Here is a 16,978-nt window from a genome sequence, read left to right on the forward strand (position 1 = left end):
TGTTAAGCTAATTGAGTATTACCTAACAACGAATTTTTGCAACAACTAATCTTTTTTTAAAATTATTTATTTATTTATATTTTATTTTTAGCTGCATTGGGTCTTCATTGCGGTGCACAGGCTTCTCACCGTGGTGGCTTCTCTTGTTGCAGAGCATGGGCTCTAGGCACGCGAGATCACTACTTGTGGCTCGTGGGCTCTAGAGCGCAGGCTCGGTAGCTGTGGCACACGGGCTTAGTTGCTCCGCGGCATGTGGGATCTTCCCAGACCAGGGCTTGAACCCATGTTTCCTGCATTGGCAGGCGGATTCTTAACCACTGCACCACCAGGGAAGTCCCCAACTAATCTTACAAATTCAAAATTACTACTCAAACCTGTGTTCTAAAAACTGCATTTTGGAAATGTTTTTATTATGATGGTGGCATGCAACAGCTGACCTTAAAACAGAGCTTCAGCGAAAAAGGGACTGGCATGAGGGATACAAAGGGTGTTGTCCTGATTCTTTTCATGCGTCTGAAACCATTCCATTTCATTTTGGTGAAATGTGCCTGTTCCTAAGTAATTGTCTTCTTAATTCTCTGGTAACAACAACAACATATACAAATCATATCCTCCTTTCTTTCACTTTAAGTACTGTCCAAAAAGGTACAACATCTAGCCTTAAGCCCTGATTTGATATTCAAGCTGACCCTAGAAGAGATGGAACCAAGCAAGGATGATGATAGTTTTCAAGGAAGCCCCAGAGGTCCTCTAGGTGCCCTAAAGTTCCACAGAGCACGCTTTGAAAATATGCTAGGCGGAGAGGAAAGACCACCGAGGCTGGCATTTGAATAAATGAGTATCACCCTCCACTGATTCACAGCATCACCTCCAGTTTATCCTGCCATCTGTGGCTCAGTCTAACCATGAAATAGGTGGAAAAAACCCCGCTCCTTCTCAAGACCACTAGGGAGGATGATTAAAAACATTCCATACTTAAAGCTCTTGGTCTAGGACTGATACCTACATTCATCCCCACCTTCCCAGGCTTTATCCACCAGAGAATGTCCTTTCCTTTAATCCAGAAACAGGCGATAAAACCTGTGGCAGAGTCTACACTCATTAGCTCTACTGCAAGAATATAACTTGGGTAACATGTACAGTGATTTTTCTTTATAGAGATTCACCGATGGAATGGAAATTGTTTATTTTGCTTTGGGGACTTGTTTCCCCAGCCAAAGCAAGGTCCTTTTGAGGATTTTCTGACTCCCTAATCAGTTAACAATTACCAGTGGAGATCTTTGGAAACTAAAAGATAAGAGAAGGGAAGGGAGAACTCCCACGTGGACCTTGGGAAGTGACCTTTATTGTTTTTTTCCCTACAGGCATCCTCTTTATTTATTTATTCATTCATTCATCTTTATTGGAGTATAAATGCTTTACAATGTTGTTAGTTTCTGCTGTACAACAAAGTGAATCAGCTACATGTATACATATATCCCCATATCCCCTCCCTCTTGAGCCTCCCTCCCACCCTCCCTATCCCACCCCTCCAGGTCGTCACAAAGCACCGAGCTGATCTCCCTGTGCTATGCGGCTGCTTCCCACTAGTCATCCACTTTACATTTGGTAGTGTATATATAACAATGCTACTCTCTCACTTTGTCCCAGCTTGCCCCGCCCTGTGTCCTCAAGTCCGTTCTCTGCAGATCACTTCACAGCAGGGCACAATACTCCCTGTCACCACTATAGACTGAGCTATAGACTCAACTTGATAAAACGCCATTTCTATGGGGAGCCAATTATTCCTCTGGGAAGTGACTAGTCAGCAAGGTTTTTAACTGCAAATTCTTTCTCATTAAGTTACCACACATTGTTTTTCTGATTATTAAAGTACATCCTCATTATCAAAATGTTTAGAAAATACTGGAAAGGGCTTCCCTGGTGGCGCAGTGGTTGAGGGTCTGCCTGCCAGTGCAGGGGACACGGGTTCGAGCCCTGGTCTGGGAAGATCCCACATGCCGCGGAGCAACTGGGCCCGTGGGCCACAATTGCTGAGCCTGCGCGTCTGGAGCCTGTGCTCCGCAACGGGAGAGGCCGCGATGGTGGGAGGCCCGCGCACCGCGATGAGGAGTGGTCCCCACTTGCCGCAACTAGAGAAAGCCCTTGCACAGAAACGAAGACCCAACACAGTCATAAGTAAATAAATAAATAAATAAAAGAACGTGAATTTCTAAAAAAAAGAAAATACTGGAAAGTGAAAAGAATAAAAGAAAAAAATTATAGCTAATCCTTCTTCCCAGAGATAACCACTATTAACACTTCGATGTATCTCTTTACAGATTATAAATATATACACATATACATAAAAAAGATACATATATTACACAAACACCACCATACTCTTCATACCATTTTAAACCTGTCTCCCTCTTTTGGCTAATATATTACTACCATATTTCCAGTTAGCACAAGTATGAAGTTGTGTTTTTTTCAAGTCTTAGGCTGGAGAGGACTGAAAGTCATTCTACCTTTTTTAAGAGGCTGAGTCACCCCAATACTTTTTGAGAGGCCCAAAGATTAAAGGAGGTAGTTGCTTAGGGCAGAGAAAGCACATTCACAGACACCTGCAATTTAAACTTCTGATGGTATTGCAAAATGACATTCAGTAAATAGTTGTATTTGTGCATGTGTTAAATGCATGACTTTATTCAAAGGAAGCACTTAAAATACACAATTTTATATTTCTGTTTTGCCATTTCTTCATTTTTTAAGATCTACCTGTGATTTCAACAATCAAAGTGACCGGGCTTCCCTGGTGGCGCAGTGGTTAGGAATCCACCTGCCAATGCAGGGGACATGGGTTCAAGCCCTGGTCTAGGAAGATCCCACATGCCGTGGAGCAACTAAGCCCGCCAGCCACAACTACTGAGCCCACATGCCACAACTACTGAGCCCGCGTGCCTAGAGCCCATGCTCCGCAACAAGAGAAGCACCGCAGTGAGAAGCCCACGCACCGCAATGAAGAGTAGCCCCCGCTCGCCACAACTAGAGAAAGCCCACGCACAGCAACGAAGACCCAACACGGCCAAAAATAAATAAATAAAATTTAAAAAAAAAATCAAAGTGACCTAGGCCTCTCTGGGTCTCTGACAGGCCTGACCAGGCTGCTAGCATCCCTCTTTCTCTGCACACCCAGACTAGTGCAAGGGGTTACTAACCAGAGAGGGACCTAAGGTGGTTCTAGCCCTACACGTTTTTCTCCCCACCCCTCCCTCCCTCCCTCTTATTTTGGAGACTCTTTAAGCACAGTCCAGTAGATTCTGACCTAGAGCACTTTTCCTACATTATGTCCCAAACTAGCCGTTTTCCAAGGAAGAGTTGCTATGTGTACTTCGGACTAGCAGTCAGGAGCCCTTCTTTGTTTTGCCCTGTTCAGGCTGATGGTCTTATGGGCCTTCCTCCCCTTACACTCTGATCCTCCCCTCCTGCCTCCACTCTTCCCCTGCATTCTCAGAAAGGATTCCTTTCCCAGAGTTCACACCTGGCCCTCATGCTGCCTCAAGTTGCTCTTTTTATGTATACTTCCTAGTTCTTCTGCTTGAAGCCTGTCCCGTCTGTGTTAACTTTTATTTCTCTACATTACTTTGTATTCAACAAAGCACCATGCTCATAGTAGACATTCAAAGAAATTACTGATGATGTCATACCACTAAATGGATAGCTGAGGGTAGCATAACTGACTTTCTAGAAGAAAATTAGGTAACCTTTACTTTTACATCAAAGTTGCTATTGGTTAGCGGGGGCATGCAAACCAATGAGGGCCCAACCTGCAACTGTTGGTAACACTTGAATTCATCTCTCTAGACTTACATTCTTTTCTCTCATGTTTCTTTGTCTCTTCATCTTTCTCTTCCTGCTCCTTATTCCAATGCTTTTCTTTTTCCAACACTTTTTTCCTTTCCTTCTTTTTCTTTCCCTTTTTCACTGACCCGACTTGCCAGTGATCCAATACAAAAAATTTCTCTTAATCTGCACTCCTTGAATCCATGTCTATAGAACATAAATTTCAATCTCCAGAAGGCTTTTCACAGGCTGACCCTCCTTTACTTGGTGCACCTCGGTCTGTAGTACAAAAACTTTCACCAGACTCTTATGAATTTGCGCCACCCAGTGGCTAAAGTTGCTAAAGTCATCCTCTGAAAAAAGCAGTGCATATAAATAATTAAATATAAACAAATGTGAAGCCTGTAATACTGCCCCAAAGGAAAAAAAATAATTCATAGCAGCCAAATTTTGTCCTATTTTAAAGTCTATTTTCTAATACTTGAAATAGGGTGGCAAAGAACATGTTTAGGGGTGTACTGTCATGGTCTCCACAGAATAAGATGATGCCCACAAGATTCGACAAGGATTTATTCAGGTCACTTCTGCTCCCTAATGTACTGGAAAAGAAGAATAAACAGCACAGGTTATAGGGTAAAGTCTTGATTGCTCTCTTGAGGAATCAAACAACCAACGTGAGAGACACTATTTTGAAGACTTATAAACTATACATGTGATAATATCGGCAGTTTAATTTATTTCTTCTACAATGAACTTTTTTGGACATGTCTATGTCTAGGACATATGCCAAGGAGTAGCATTCATGGGTTGGAGGGTACATACACCATCAACTTTGCTAGACTGCATACAGTCCTCCAAACTGGTTGTCGCAAATACATTCTCACCAGCAGTAAAGAGAGTCCCTGTAGTTCCACCTCCTCCCTAACTTGGAAATCTCAAGACTTTAAAATTTTTGCCAGTCTGACGGCTATGAAGTAGTGCGTCATTGTTGTTCCTATGTGCATTTTCCTGCTTAACGGTGAGGTTGAGCATCTTTCTATATATTTATTTGCCTTCAGGTTTTCTCTTGCTTGCTTATAACCGCTCCCTTTTTTTCTATTGTGTTGTTAGCCTTTTTTATTGAGTTGTAGAAGTCCTGTATTCCTGGCGATATTCCTGAATACTAATCCTCTGTCTCTGAAACATTTACAATCAAAAGTGTGTTTCTCATATAAAACGTATTCCTCAAAGCTGATTTACACATAAATAAACACCTGCCAGGCTCTGAAGCTCTGGGAGTGCCTTTTGGCTCTAAGATTCTGTTTTCATTTTGACTTCTATGGCTAAAAAGCTATTGGACTTACGTTTCAAAGTCCCAGGAAACTGAACATATTCCTTAGAAGGACTTCAAGGACTCCCACCTTGAAGGACTCTGCTTTGTCAACACATACGTGACAAAATAAGGTAGCTGGGTTGTCAGCCTGTTCCAACCCTATTCAATTCTTTATGGCAGGAAGAGAAATGAGCAGCTCTCAAAAAACTGCTAGTATCTGTTATTGTCTTATTCTGAAATTAAACCAGCGAAGTAATGCACAGGTTCAATTTCAGAGTGATTTATTCAGATATTGCTTTCCTAAGCATTTATAATGACTCCATGGTGTTGAAAAGAAGTGCAACCTGTAGCAATATCTAAACTCCTGGGCCTATTTTCCAGCTCTCCAGAGTAAGCCATAAAGTACCTTTGCCTAACGTATTTATTTGTCTAAGTACAGGGAAGATGAACTTTGGCAGAATAGACAGTCCATGTGCCAGAGCAGCATCACATTAGAGATTTCTGTCTGGCCTCCTCTCCTTTCCGCTGTGGTATCACTGTTTACCCTTTTAGCTCCCTCCTTCCCATCTAAAGGAAATCATCTGATTCCCGTATCTATACTTTCCATGAAATCCTTTCACTCCAACATATTTGTTCTTCCTGGTGGATTAATTTTAAGCCTTTTATCTCTAACTGTAGATAATAATAAGAGCTAACACATAAAGCACATCTACCATGTACAATAATAAAAGTTTTGTCTCCTGCTAAAGTAACTCTGGGAAACAGGTAGGCCAGGGAGCATCTCACGGGTCTGAACTACCACAGCCCCTGAATCTGTCTTGCACAGTAGCCTTGCACAGTAGAGCCTTGCACAGTAGCTGTTTTTAGTGCCAAGTTGGGAGACAACACTGCTGTGTCATTTTGAAGAGTGTGCTCATGTGTGTGTGAGCGCATGATTAAATAGTAAAGGGCTTCAGAGAAAACTGCTGTCCTTGGCATGATTATAGATTCCAGAAAATTAGTAAAGTGAGTAAACACTAAAAAATGTGTTTGGCTGTGTAAAAATAACCAGTTACAGCCATTTATGTAAACAGCTTAACATTTAAGGCCTGATTATCATGCAGCACAATAACAATTACATATATCATTAAATATGCATCAGATTAACCTTGTAAGTTTTATTTGATTACAATAGCACTCTATAGAACAGTCTTACAATTAATTGTTCATAATGCATAAGTCTGTTCACTATTTACATCAATTAAATGAGACAGAGCTCCTGAGCGTGTCCTGCATTTATTTGACGTAAGCCTGGATTATTCATCCTTGATTGCAACTATGCATTTGCTCTATGACCTGTGAGATAATGTACACTCTCTTTAGTTTTTTATAGTGAGGAAGGTGCTAAAGAAGCAGGTAGCAAAAGAAAATTCTGTTTAATTTGGTGTTTTGGAAGCCTACAGGTTTCCAGTAGGTAGTTCTTGGTTAAAATAATGAAAATATTCCAATGCTGAGCACTGGCCAACCTAGCCTAGAACATTTCTAAGCAAGCCCCAAGGTCATACTGTGAAGCACTTCTAGAATTAAAATTAAAACTACATTATAATTTATTTGACTCCCACCATGAACTAGGTACTACACATACATCATCATATCCTTATAAAACTCTTATAAATTAGGTATTATTATTTTCATTTTACGTAAGAGGAGAAAAGAGACACAGAAAGATAATAGTTTGCTAAATTCTTGAAGGTAGTTAGGATTCAAATTCGGGAAAGGCTTCAAAGTACATACTTTTTCAATTATATTAAACTGGGCCAGGTTTCTTACAATTCATATTTCAAACACTTACTAGGCACTTGTTGGTTGCAAAAGAGTATAGACTGCCTGTCATCATATGATGCAAAATACTTTAGGAGCCTGTTTTTAAGGTCAAAAGGTGGAGGCCTCGTTCATCAGGCTGAAAGGCATGCAGTCAGGCTGCCTAGCAGGCATTTAAAATTTTCCTGATAACAGGAGTCACTCAGCAACAATACATTCCTGGTTCACCTAACTCTTAGATTCTACCCCAAGCCTGCTGTTTCAACAGAAAGACATCCTGCGCTTTGTGGAGATCAATAAGAAGTCAGTGAGGGAATTCTCTGGCAGTCCAGTGGTTAGGACTCAGCACTCTCACTGCCGGGGCCTGGGTTCGATCCCTGGTCGGGGAACTAAGATCCCACAAGCCGTGCGGTGCGGCCAAAAAGAAAAAACTCAGTAAGGTGAGGAAGAGGCAGAGGAGATGGGTAGCAAAGGGCTGGATTCATGAAAATTTGGCATAATGGCCATGGCATTATGAAAATCCTAATACTTGCTAACTTTTCACTTTGAATAGCCAGAGGGAGTTTATTAGTTACATTTGGACAGACCTGATTTTAATTCTGGCTGTACTACCTAGTAACTGAATGACTTAGGGCAAGTGGTTTTACCTCTCGGAGCCTCGTTTTTCCTTATCTGTAAAATGGGATGCAGTAAGGTCCTTTAGCAGAATTTTTCCCCCTCTTGTTCATCTCTGAGATGTTTAGGGCCCTCTTACTTATGCAGAAGCACTCCAGTCAAGCCACTGTGTGGAGAAATAGCTATATGTAGACCTTACATTTCTTTAAGTAGCTTAGCAAGAGTACTTCAACCCTTCCTCTGCAGACTGGTCATGGTTGAGGTTGATCAAGTTAAAAGAGCAATCTAGGAAACTCCTGGAAAGAAAAGAATTGATTTCCTATCTCCTTTGACTAGGGTGGCCACAAAAGGAGAAAGATATGGAGGGGGGGGCAGTGAATGGGGACAAGAGGATGGCAATGCTTCTGAATGCAAGAGACAGCAACAGAGGCTGAGGAGGCTGGAACCAGTCCTGAGCTGGACCATGGTGGACCCTGGGCTTCTGTGAAAGTGCCTTACTGTGTGAACTCAAGGGGCTGAGCCCTAAGAGCTGCAATCCTTGAGGCTCAGGCCTTTTGTGGCATGAAGCCCTCTCTACTGAGTGCATCACAGGAAACTCCTTGCCTTTAAGAGACACTGTAATTGGCAAAGCAAAGGGCTCTGCTCCCAGACATAAATCTCTGGCTAATTTACATTGACTGGGGTTACCTTAGAGTTTAAAGGGGAGGAAGTTGAAACCTAGAAGGCATGGCTAGACTTTTAGACTTTTTGTTTTTATCTATTTGTATACCAAGGGACTTCCCTGGTGGCGCAGTGGTTAAGAATCCGCCTGCCAATGCAGGGGACATGGGTTCGATTCCCTGGTCCGGGAAGATCCCACATGTCGCGGAGCAACTAAGCCTGTGCGCCACAACTACTGAGCCTGCACTCTAGAGCCCGTGAGCTACAACTACTGAGCCCATGTGCCACAACTACTGAAGCCCATATGCCTAGAGCCCGTGCTCTGCAACAAGATAAGCCACTGCAATGAGAAGCTCGCACACCAAAAGGAAGAGTAGCCTCCGCTCGCCGCAACTAGAGAAAGCCCGCACTCAGCAACGAAGACCCAACGCAGCCAAAAATAAATAAATAAATTTTAAAAACAAATTAATTAAAAAATTTTTTTAAAATGTAAAAATATTTGTATACCAAACTACAAAGAACCACTTCAGATACAGGAAAAATAAATATTAGACGAGGTAAAGTTTATAAAGTCTTTCAGTACTCAGGACATAGTAAGTAACTAGAAATGGCAGATAGTCATTTCCACTGGGAGGAAGGCTCAGAAACTGCACTTCTGGTTCTAACCACAGCAGCTAAGCAGCTGAAGGGGAGCCTGTGGGGATATCTGGACACACTCAATGGCAGCCACATTATAGAGCCTGGACATCTTCTCTTTTCCTTGCCTGAGTGACTTCATCCACACCTTTGCCTTTACCTGCTCATTTTGCAAATATCTGTCCAGGATGCACTTCTGGGCACTGAGGTTACAAAGAAGACACACATCCAAAGAAACAATTCTAATATGGTTATAACATTTTAGCCCTGACCTCTCCTCTGAGCTCTAAATTCATTTATGTCATTTCCACTCAGATTGCAAAACAGGTATCTGAGACAGACCTTTAATTTCTCCTCCAGATTTGCCTGATGCCACCACATTGCTGAAGGCAAAAACCCAGAAAAGCACTGCCTAATCACTGTTACCCTTACCCTCACAGTGCGTTTTCATTTCTCCACATCTTTCTTAAGCACAATGAATGACTAAATTGGGGCTTCGAATTCTAATGAGGGCCTAACATCAATTGAAGAGGAAGGGTAATTTCCAGGTGCTTGAATGCTGTGTTTTTAATGAAGAGATCCCAGTATTATGTGGGACTGTTTTTCCACAACAGTACAACACTGGTGACTCATATTCAGTTTGTTGACAATCGTGATGTCAGATCTGGATATACGCCCTAGCCAGACTCAAAAACTTTCAGTTTAGATAAGAAAGACATGAAGATAAGTCCTAAAGGTTTGACCCCATTTTCTGTTTGTGGAGGTGAAGGTATTGTACAGGTGTAGCTGAAACATCAATGTTCATAAACTACCTGTTGAACAACTGCTGGACGATTAATGATTTAAAGGGCAATTTTTATGTTTCTACTATCTATTCTCCACACAACTGCCAGAGTGATCCTTTTAAAACAAAGCTGATTATTCCTTTGCTCTCAACCCTTCCATGGTATTCTATTACATTCTAATAAAATCTAAAGTCCCACATGGCTTACCAGATACACAATCTGGCTTCTGCCTGTTACCCAACTTATTGCTTTAATTTGCTGTGCTACAGCCTCACTGCTCTCCTTGCTTCTTCTCCAACATGCCAAGCAGTCGGGCTATTTTAATTGCCATTTCTTTTCTCCTGGAACAGTTGCTCTCTAGAAATCCACACAGCTGCCTCCCTCATTTAATGATTAGATTTCTGCTTACAATTAAGAGGACATCCTTGTCTACCCCATCTAATAAAGCATCCCCTTTCTCCTAATTTTTTTTAAAATTTGCCACATTACTGGGCATTAGCTATTATTTAGTAATATATTATGTGTATTGCTTAATGTCAATCTGCCCCCTTATTATGAGACAGAAACTTTGTTTTATTCACAGCTGAATTCCCAGCACCTAGAACACTCTTCTCATCAAATATTTGATAAATGAACAGATTTTCAGAATACATCAAATGTAAAACTCCTCTAAATTTATTGACATGAAGCATAGAAAAATATCTAGAAGAATGTATAGCAAAATGGTAATTATCATGGTGGGAGCTGGTTTTCACATTATTTTTACTCATGCAAATATGCTGACTTTTTTTTTTTTTAGTATGAACTTTTATGACTCAGATACTAAAAAATGAGTAAAGAAGCTACACATGCATAAAGTGTAAGTGAATTCTATAAGAGGTTGGGCAAATTTATGAAAGAAAGACTTCTAAATAGATGTATTAGCATGATGGTTAAGCTAAACTACTGTTTGAATCCCCTTCCCCAACACGGTCTAGCAGTGTGATCCCAAGTTGTTCACAAGGCAGAGTCTAAAGGTTTTCACCTGGAAAATGGGGACGATAATAATTAGTGTCTACCCCATAAGGTTGTTTTTGAAGATGAAACGGGACCATGTATGTAACCTCCTTTGTACAATGCCTGGCATGCAGAAAATACTCGACAAATGGCAGCTATTATAATAATTAGTAGTAACAAGAGATGTTGGGACATACCTAGCCCTCAAGATTGACATCAGAGTGGACCACCACATCCTCTCATCATTGCGCCTCAATCTGGGCCCCTGAAGCCCAAAGAGGGGATGGTTCTCTCCAAAGAAGGTAATTTCGACGTTCCAGAAGCATCTGAATCAAACGTACCCTGTGAACCCTTAAACCATTCAGGCAGCCTCGTTAATCCATGAGCAGCACTGCAGGACCCGGCTTCGAGAGGCGACCACCGCTCGCCGTCCTTGGGCCCAGTCCCTCAGCCTCGATTTTGTTCGAGGCTGCAACAGAGGTGAGGGGTGGGAATGTTAGAAAACACAAAGGCGGGGCAGTACCGGCCCGCTCCAGCTCACCGCACTCTGGAGCGGTTCAAACGGCACCACGAACCGGCAAGCCTGCGGCAACCAGCAACGCGCCCCCAGGGAAAAATGATTACTGGTCCGACTCAAAACTCAGACAAGCTGCTTAAAGGCCCAACCTCCAAGACCTCCGCCAGAAGCCAGACGCTAGAGCGCGGCTATGGCCGGGTCGGGGACCGAGGGAGGGGCGGCCGTGGATGCGCGGCACGCGGCGAGGCCGCGACGGCCGGGGCGGGGACTGGGCGGAGGCGGCGAGCGCGCGGCCCGCTCTCGCCTGCGCCGCGCGAGAGCGAGCACGCAAGCTTAGGGCGCGCGCGCAGCTGGCGTTTCCTCGGCGCGGAGGAGGGGAACGAAATAAGGTGAGGCACGAGGCGCTGCAGGGCGGGCGGCGGCGGGGCGCGAGCCCCTGTCTCGGGACAAGGGCGAGGCGGGGATCGTGAGGTGCAGCGGGGTTGGGGGCGGACTGCGGGCCCCGGCGGCATCGGCGGCGAGGAGGGCGAGTGGGGCGAGGGGGCGGGCGGGCGCGAGGCGCGGGCCACGCCGCGCAGTGGGGGAGGGCGGCGTGGGGCGGGCCTGAGCCCTGGGGCCCCGCCCCTTCGCGGTCTGCCGTGCCCCGCCCCCTGGGCGGCCCCGCTGGGTCCCAGCCTGGGTATTCCTGTCTCTGCTGCAGGGGAACGCGAAATCCCGCTCTTAGCAGACCCTGGTTGACGTTACCCCTTGTTTTCAAGTAGGCCTTCCAAGTAGATATTTCGGGTCTGTTTTAGAGGTGAGGTGGTCTGAGGCTCCAGTAGAATGACTTGCCCGAGATCACACGGTTAATAAGAAACGAAGTGAGGCTTCGAATCTTGTCCGCAAAACTCCCAAGCGTGTGCCTGTCCTCTGCACCACATCGAATGCTCTTCACGTTCCTTCCCTCCTCCTCCCAGTAACTTCTTGGAATTTGGCAAATGTTAATGTGGAACTAGCATCCATCCTTTCATGGATGTTAGCGTCAGAAATGTCTCTTGTGTGAAGAAAGAGGAAAAAAGAAGATTCCGCTTATTGCAATATTGCGCTTACAACGTGGAGTGTATGAGACTGTATACATCCTTTACTTGACCATCTCTACTAACCTCTGTTGAAGTGACGCTGCTGTTCACTAACTGTAAGACATTGTGCAAGTGACAGTCTTTCAGAGATTCCTTTCCCTTCTTGAAAAAGCAGCATGCCTCAGAAGGTTGTAAGGATTCAGAGACAATCCACATACAGTGATACCACAGTACCTGGCATATGAGAAATATTCAGTAAATGGCCATTATTTCATTATTGAGTGCATAATACCCCTTACTAAGCACACTTTTCTTCAAACTCATTTTCCTGGGACCAGAGCAGAGGGATAACCACTCAAGTTCATCCTGGAAAAGACAAGTTCATTGACAGTTTTATGTGGGTGTCCCATACAGTTAATGATGAATTATTCCCCAAGCGAAAACTATCAGGTGAAAGAAGTCACTGCAGGAGAACTAAAGATGAACTAACCTTTTTGTAGAATTAACATTTGTCCACTACATTTGTGTTTATTGAGTTCTTTCTTCTTAGCACTGTGCTTGGTACTTTAAGACATACAAATTTGTATTTGATGTAGTCCCTGCTTTCATTTAGTCTAGAAATGGGGAAAATACGCATTCAGAAGTGATTCTCACAAAGTGGAATGTGAAAAATGCCCAAAAAAGAGATAGATAAAAAGATATGGGAGTATAGAGGGAGAAGGGATGTTTTCATGGCTTAGTGTGAAATATGAGTTCATTTATGTCTTCAAAAAGATAACTTTGTATATAGTACATACCTATTAAATAGCTGTTCAAAGAATAAATTAGTGAACAAAATGTACGTTGTAATAGATAGGATTCCTTAGTTTTCTAGTAATAGACGTTCATTCAGATTAAAGTATTACTGGAAAGATAGAGAAATGAGAAAAAACAAACAAACCAACCTAAACCATTGGGCTACCCTTGGGGATGGGGATCTCAAGAGCCAGATCTCTCAGACCAGATTCTTTGGCTAGTGAATGAGCTCTAATCTGCCCTCTGTCCTTGGATACCTTACTCAAGATTCAGCTTTCGGTAAGAACAGATCTGGTTGCTTTAGCTGCTGTGGGGCTGGGGGATGGAATATTGGGATTCGCAACCCCACGAAAGACATATGAAATGTGGGAGAGTCAGTTTCCCAAAGGAAAGGGGGCTAAGGAGAAAAGTGAGGCCGGGCAGAGAAAATCAGTTGTTGTTTATTAGAGATATGTAGCCTTTGTAGAGGACTTACTATGGGCCAGGCACTATGGTACATTATCTGTATGGATTTTGATATTTAATCTTCGACAACTCTAGAAGGTAGATATGATTGTATCATATCCATTTTACAGAGAAGGGAACAAGCTTGTAGAGATAAACTAATTTGCTTAGCCTTACAAAGCTAGGATGTGGTACAGTTGAGTAAGTTGCATTATGTTCTCTTTATCTTGTCCCTTTAAAGTATTTCCTCATCCACGTGCCACTTTTGTTTGTTTATAGGGGGGGTCGTCAGCTTTGGTGTCTGTGTTGGCCAGTTCTGAAATCTCCTTGAAGGAGCCCTACATTGAGGAAGATCAAAGCAGCAGTCTTTGCCAACTGGGGAATGGACCGTTTGAGTTCCTTTAGCAGTAAGTACCATGGGAACAAGTCCCAGGTGAATATTAATAGCAAACTGAAGTGGAAATTGATCAAAGAAAAAAAATAAACACTTTGAAGATGAAGCCATGCGAATCTGATCCGAAAGGAATGAGTATCAAATCAAAATAAAATCAACCACTACTACTGAACACATGATAGAAAACTGAACACATGACCACAAACACATGACACTGAAGGTCTTATAAGAAAATTAAGCACAGGTGGACCGTGCATAATATGATTAACCCGTAGTTCGACTTAAAAAAGCAGTTGAATTTCTCTTTAGAATCAGTAACATATTTCAGGTGCCTTGGTAAGAAATAATGTCAGTGGTAGAATAAAGGAAATGCTCCTGCCCCTGCTTTTTTGGCACTTGTATTCTAAGAGTAAATTATAGTACAGTAATGGTGCAGAGATTTATGGCGGACATGTGAAGTAAATCCAGGCAGCCACAACTATGGAGGAAAAAATACACTTTTTCTTTTCTTCTGAAGATAAGAGATTTGGCAGAAATAGAAATCCATTGTTAGATGTTAGTAGTGTCCCAATGAGAAGAATCAGAAAGTCACTTTTGGGGTGTATCCTCCTCAGCAGTTTCTTTCTTTCTTCCTCCCTCCCTCCCTCCCTTCCTTCCTTCCTTCCATTTACTTATTTTGCTTTTGGCTGCGCCAGGTCTTAGTTGCAGCACGCGGGACCTTTTAGTTGTGGGACGCAGACTCTTAGTTGTGGCATGCATGCGGACCAGGGATTGAACCCGGGCCCCCTGCATTGGGAGCGCCGAGTCTTACCCACTGGACCACCAGGGAAGTCCCTCAGCAGTTTCTTAAAGGGGCTCTAATTTACTCTCTCATCAGACTCCCTATATATATTTAGGACAGAATGGAGTCTTCCAATACATCTAGTTCAGATCTTTCATTTTTCACACAGAGAAAGAGCTTAAATGAATTGTCCCCATGCTGGGAGTATAAACTGAAACCACTCTCTCCCCCTTTTCAAAATAATTAAAAATTAAAAAAAAAATTTTAATATTTTTAAGCTAAACTTTAAAAATTTTATTTGGAAATAATTTCAAACTTACAGGAAAGTTGGAAGAATAAGAATAGTACAAAGAATATCCATACACCTTTTGTAAACCTTTTACTCTTTGCATAGTTCTCTATCTATAAATATACATATTTATTTACATATATATGTATTTATAAGTAGATATACATACCCCATATTTTTTTTTCAGAATCATTTGAGGCTTAGGGACATACATCATGGCCCCTAAGTACTTTAGTGTTTATTTCCTGAGACTAGGGCTATTCTCTTCTAACTTCAGTACATTCTAACCTCAGTAGAGTTGCCAACTTTAGTAAGTATAGCACTGATAAAATACTTTTATCTAACCTGCCGTCTGTATTCCAGTTTTGTCAGCTGACTCAATAATGTCCTTGACGATGTCTTTTTTCTTTCCCATACAGGATACAGTCAAGGGTCAGGTCGTGCATTAAGTTGCTGTGTCTCTAGCCTCCTTTAAACTGAAACATGTCCACAGCCTTTGTCTTTAGTGATTGACACTTTTGAAGAATACAGCCCCTTTCTCCCCTTTTTAAAACTAGAGGTGTCTCATTTGGGTTGTCTGGTCTTGCTCTGTTCCTCATTAGCGATGTTAATTTTGAAAACCCAGTCAAGGTGTGTGTTTGAGTTCTTCACTGTTTAATGTCTATTTTTTCTCTTGCATCTAATAAGCAACCCATAAGGAGACACTTTCAGGCCATAAAATATCCTGTTCCTCATCAGAATTTCTCCCTAGTTAGCATCCATTGATGATTTTTGCCTGATCCAGTCTTTACTACGATGGTCGCAAAATGATTTTTTCCCCCGCATCCAGCACTCTCTCTATATTTACTAGTTAGCACTTAGCATTCTACTGTAATCAAGAGACCTCCTGTTTCACTTATTTATTATAAGTATGCATGCATGAATTCCTTTATTTTCAATGGTTTATAATTCATTATCATACTTACTTTGGTTCTCAGATTGTCCTAATTTGACCACTGTGAGCCCCTTCAAGCTGGCTCTTGCAACCTTGTGACATGCCCCTCCCCCCACCCCCATCGCTTTTTTGAGCATCTCCTTACTTTCTGGCATGGCTACATGTTCGAGGTGCATCTTCTACCTCCCATGCCCCAGCCCTAGAATCAGCCACTTCTCTGAGGAGCCCTTGGTCCTTTTAGAAAGGAATGACATTAGAGACCAAGATATGGCCATTGCTTATTGCTACTAGAGTATCTTGGCATCTGGGCCTTTTTGGCCCACAGCGCTGGAAAATACATGGTAGGTATACGGTACGTACATATATACCAGTATATGTACATAGTCGCATATACATGCATATACCCATAGATGCACTTTCTTAGAAATCGTGAGTTCACACTGCTAACCTCCAGTTCACCTTCCTAGGCTGTTTTCTTGTCCCCCCACCACCAGCACATTCCTTGTTTGTGTGTCCTTTCCTCAGTGAAAACCCTGGCTCCCAGCATTAGCACGATTATTCATTTGCTCAGTCTTTTAATACATCCAGAATTATTTCAGAATTGCTCTGTGCATACCACTACATAACACAGACCCACTTCAACAAGTTCAGGATTTGTTTGCAATTCTCTGCATCACCCAAGACTGAAGGTCTGTTGTTAAATGTTCATAAGTTACTTGGATTGGTTCTTTTTTTCCCCTTCCTCATTGTGGCTGTGGTATTCCTTTGAAATACTTTTGGGTTCATCTGTTCGTTCTGCTTTCAGTTTTCCCTTCCCATATTTAGTGGTTTAATTTTCTAATCTGTAGAACATACGTATGCTTCCAAAAGTCAAAGCTATGCAAAAAGGTGTATTTGGAGAATTGTTGCTCCTTCCTAGGTCTCTTCCACTCCGTTCCATTCTCCCTCCTCCGACCCTTTGTAGGTGTCCAACTTCATTGTTTTCTAGTTTATCTGTCCTTTATTTCTTTTTGCAAAGACAAACAGATGTGTATATGTTTTTGCTTTTGTTTTCCCTAATTTTTTCCTGAAAAGGTAGCATACTATGTATGCTCTTTTGCACCTTGTTTTTTTCACTTAATAGTATCTCCTGGAAAT

The 16,978-nt window shown here is 42.4% G+C and overlaps 2 protein-coding genes across 11 annotated transcripts in view; one reads left to right on the top strand and one right to left on the bottom strand.

The window, feature by feature from the left end:
* The window catches only part of ACACA (acetyl-CoA carboxylase alpha), a 233,139-nt gene extending 221,801 nt beyond the window's left edge, over positions 1-11,338 (bottom strand). The window contains exon 1 of one of the 4 annotated variants that reach the window (XR_014257243.1): positions 10,827-11,338. Coding sequence is in view for 2 of the 4 variants with exons in the window: in XM_082439871.1 (XP_082295997.1) it covers positions 10,827-10,864 (38 nt within the window). In the remaining 2 variants the exon portion in view is untranslated. The remainder of the gene's footprint in view (positions 1-10,826) is intronic. The other 3 variants (XM_082439871.1, XM_082439870.1, XM_082439874.1) reach the window with 3 other exon arrangements.
* Positions 11,339-11,414: 76 nt separating this feature from the next.
* The window catches only part of TADA2A (transcriptional adaptor 2A), a 44,368-nt gene continuing 38,804 nt past the window's right edge, over positions 11,415-16,978 (top strand). For 4 of the 7 annotated variants that reach the window (XM_082440072.1, XM_082440073.1, XM_082440074.1 and 1 more), the window contains exon 1: positions 13,723-13,850. Coding sequence is in view for 3 of the 7 variants with exons in the window: in XM_082440069.1 (XP_082296195.1) it covers positions 13,826-13,850 (25 nt within the window). In the remaining 4 variants the exon portion in view is untranslated. Of the gene's footprint in view, positions 11,536-13,722; positions 13,851-16,978 lie in introns of those variants that run through there. The other 3 variants (XM_082440069.1, XM_082440071.1, XM_082440070.1) reach the window with 1 other exon arrangement.

This window comes from Balaenoptera physalus, assembly GCF_965194825.1.
Source record: "Balaenoptera physalus genome assembly, chromosome: 20".
NCBI lineage: Eukaryota > Metazoa > Chordata > Mammalia > Artiodactyla > Balaenopteridae > Balaenoptera > Balaenoptera physalus.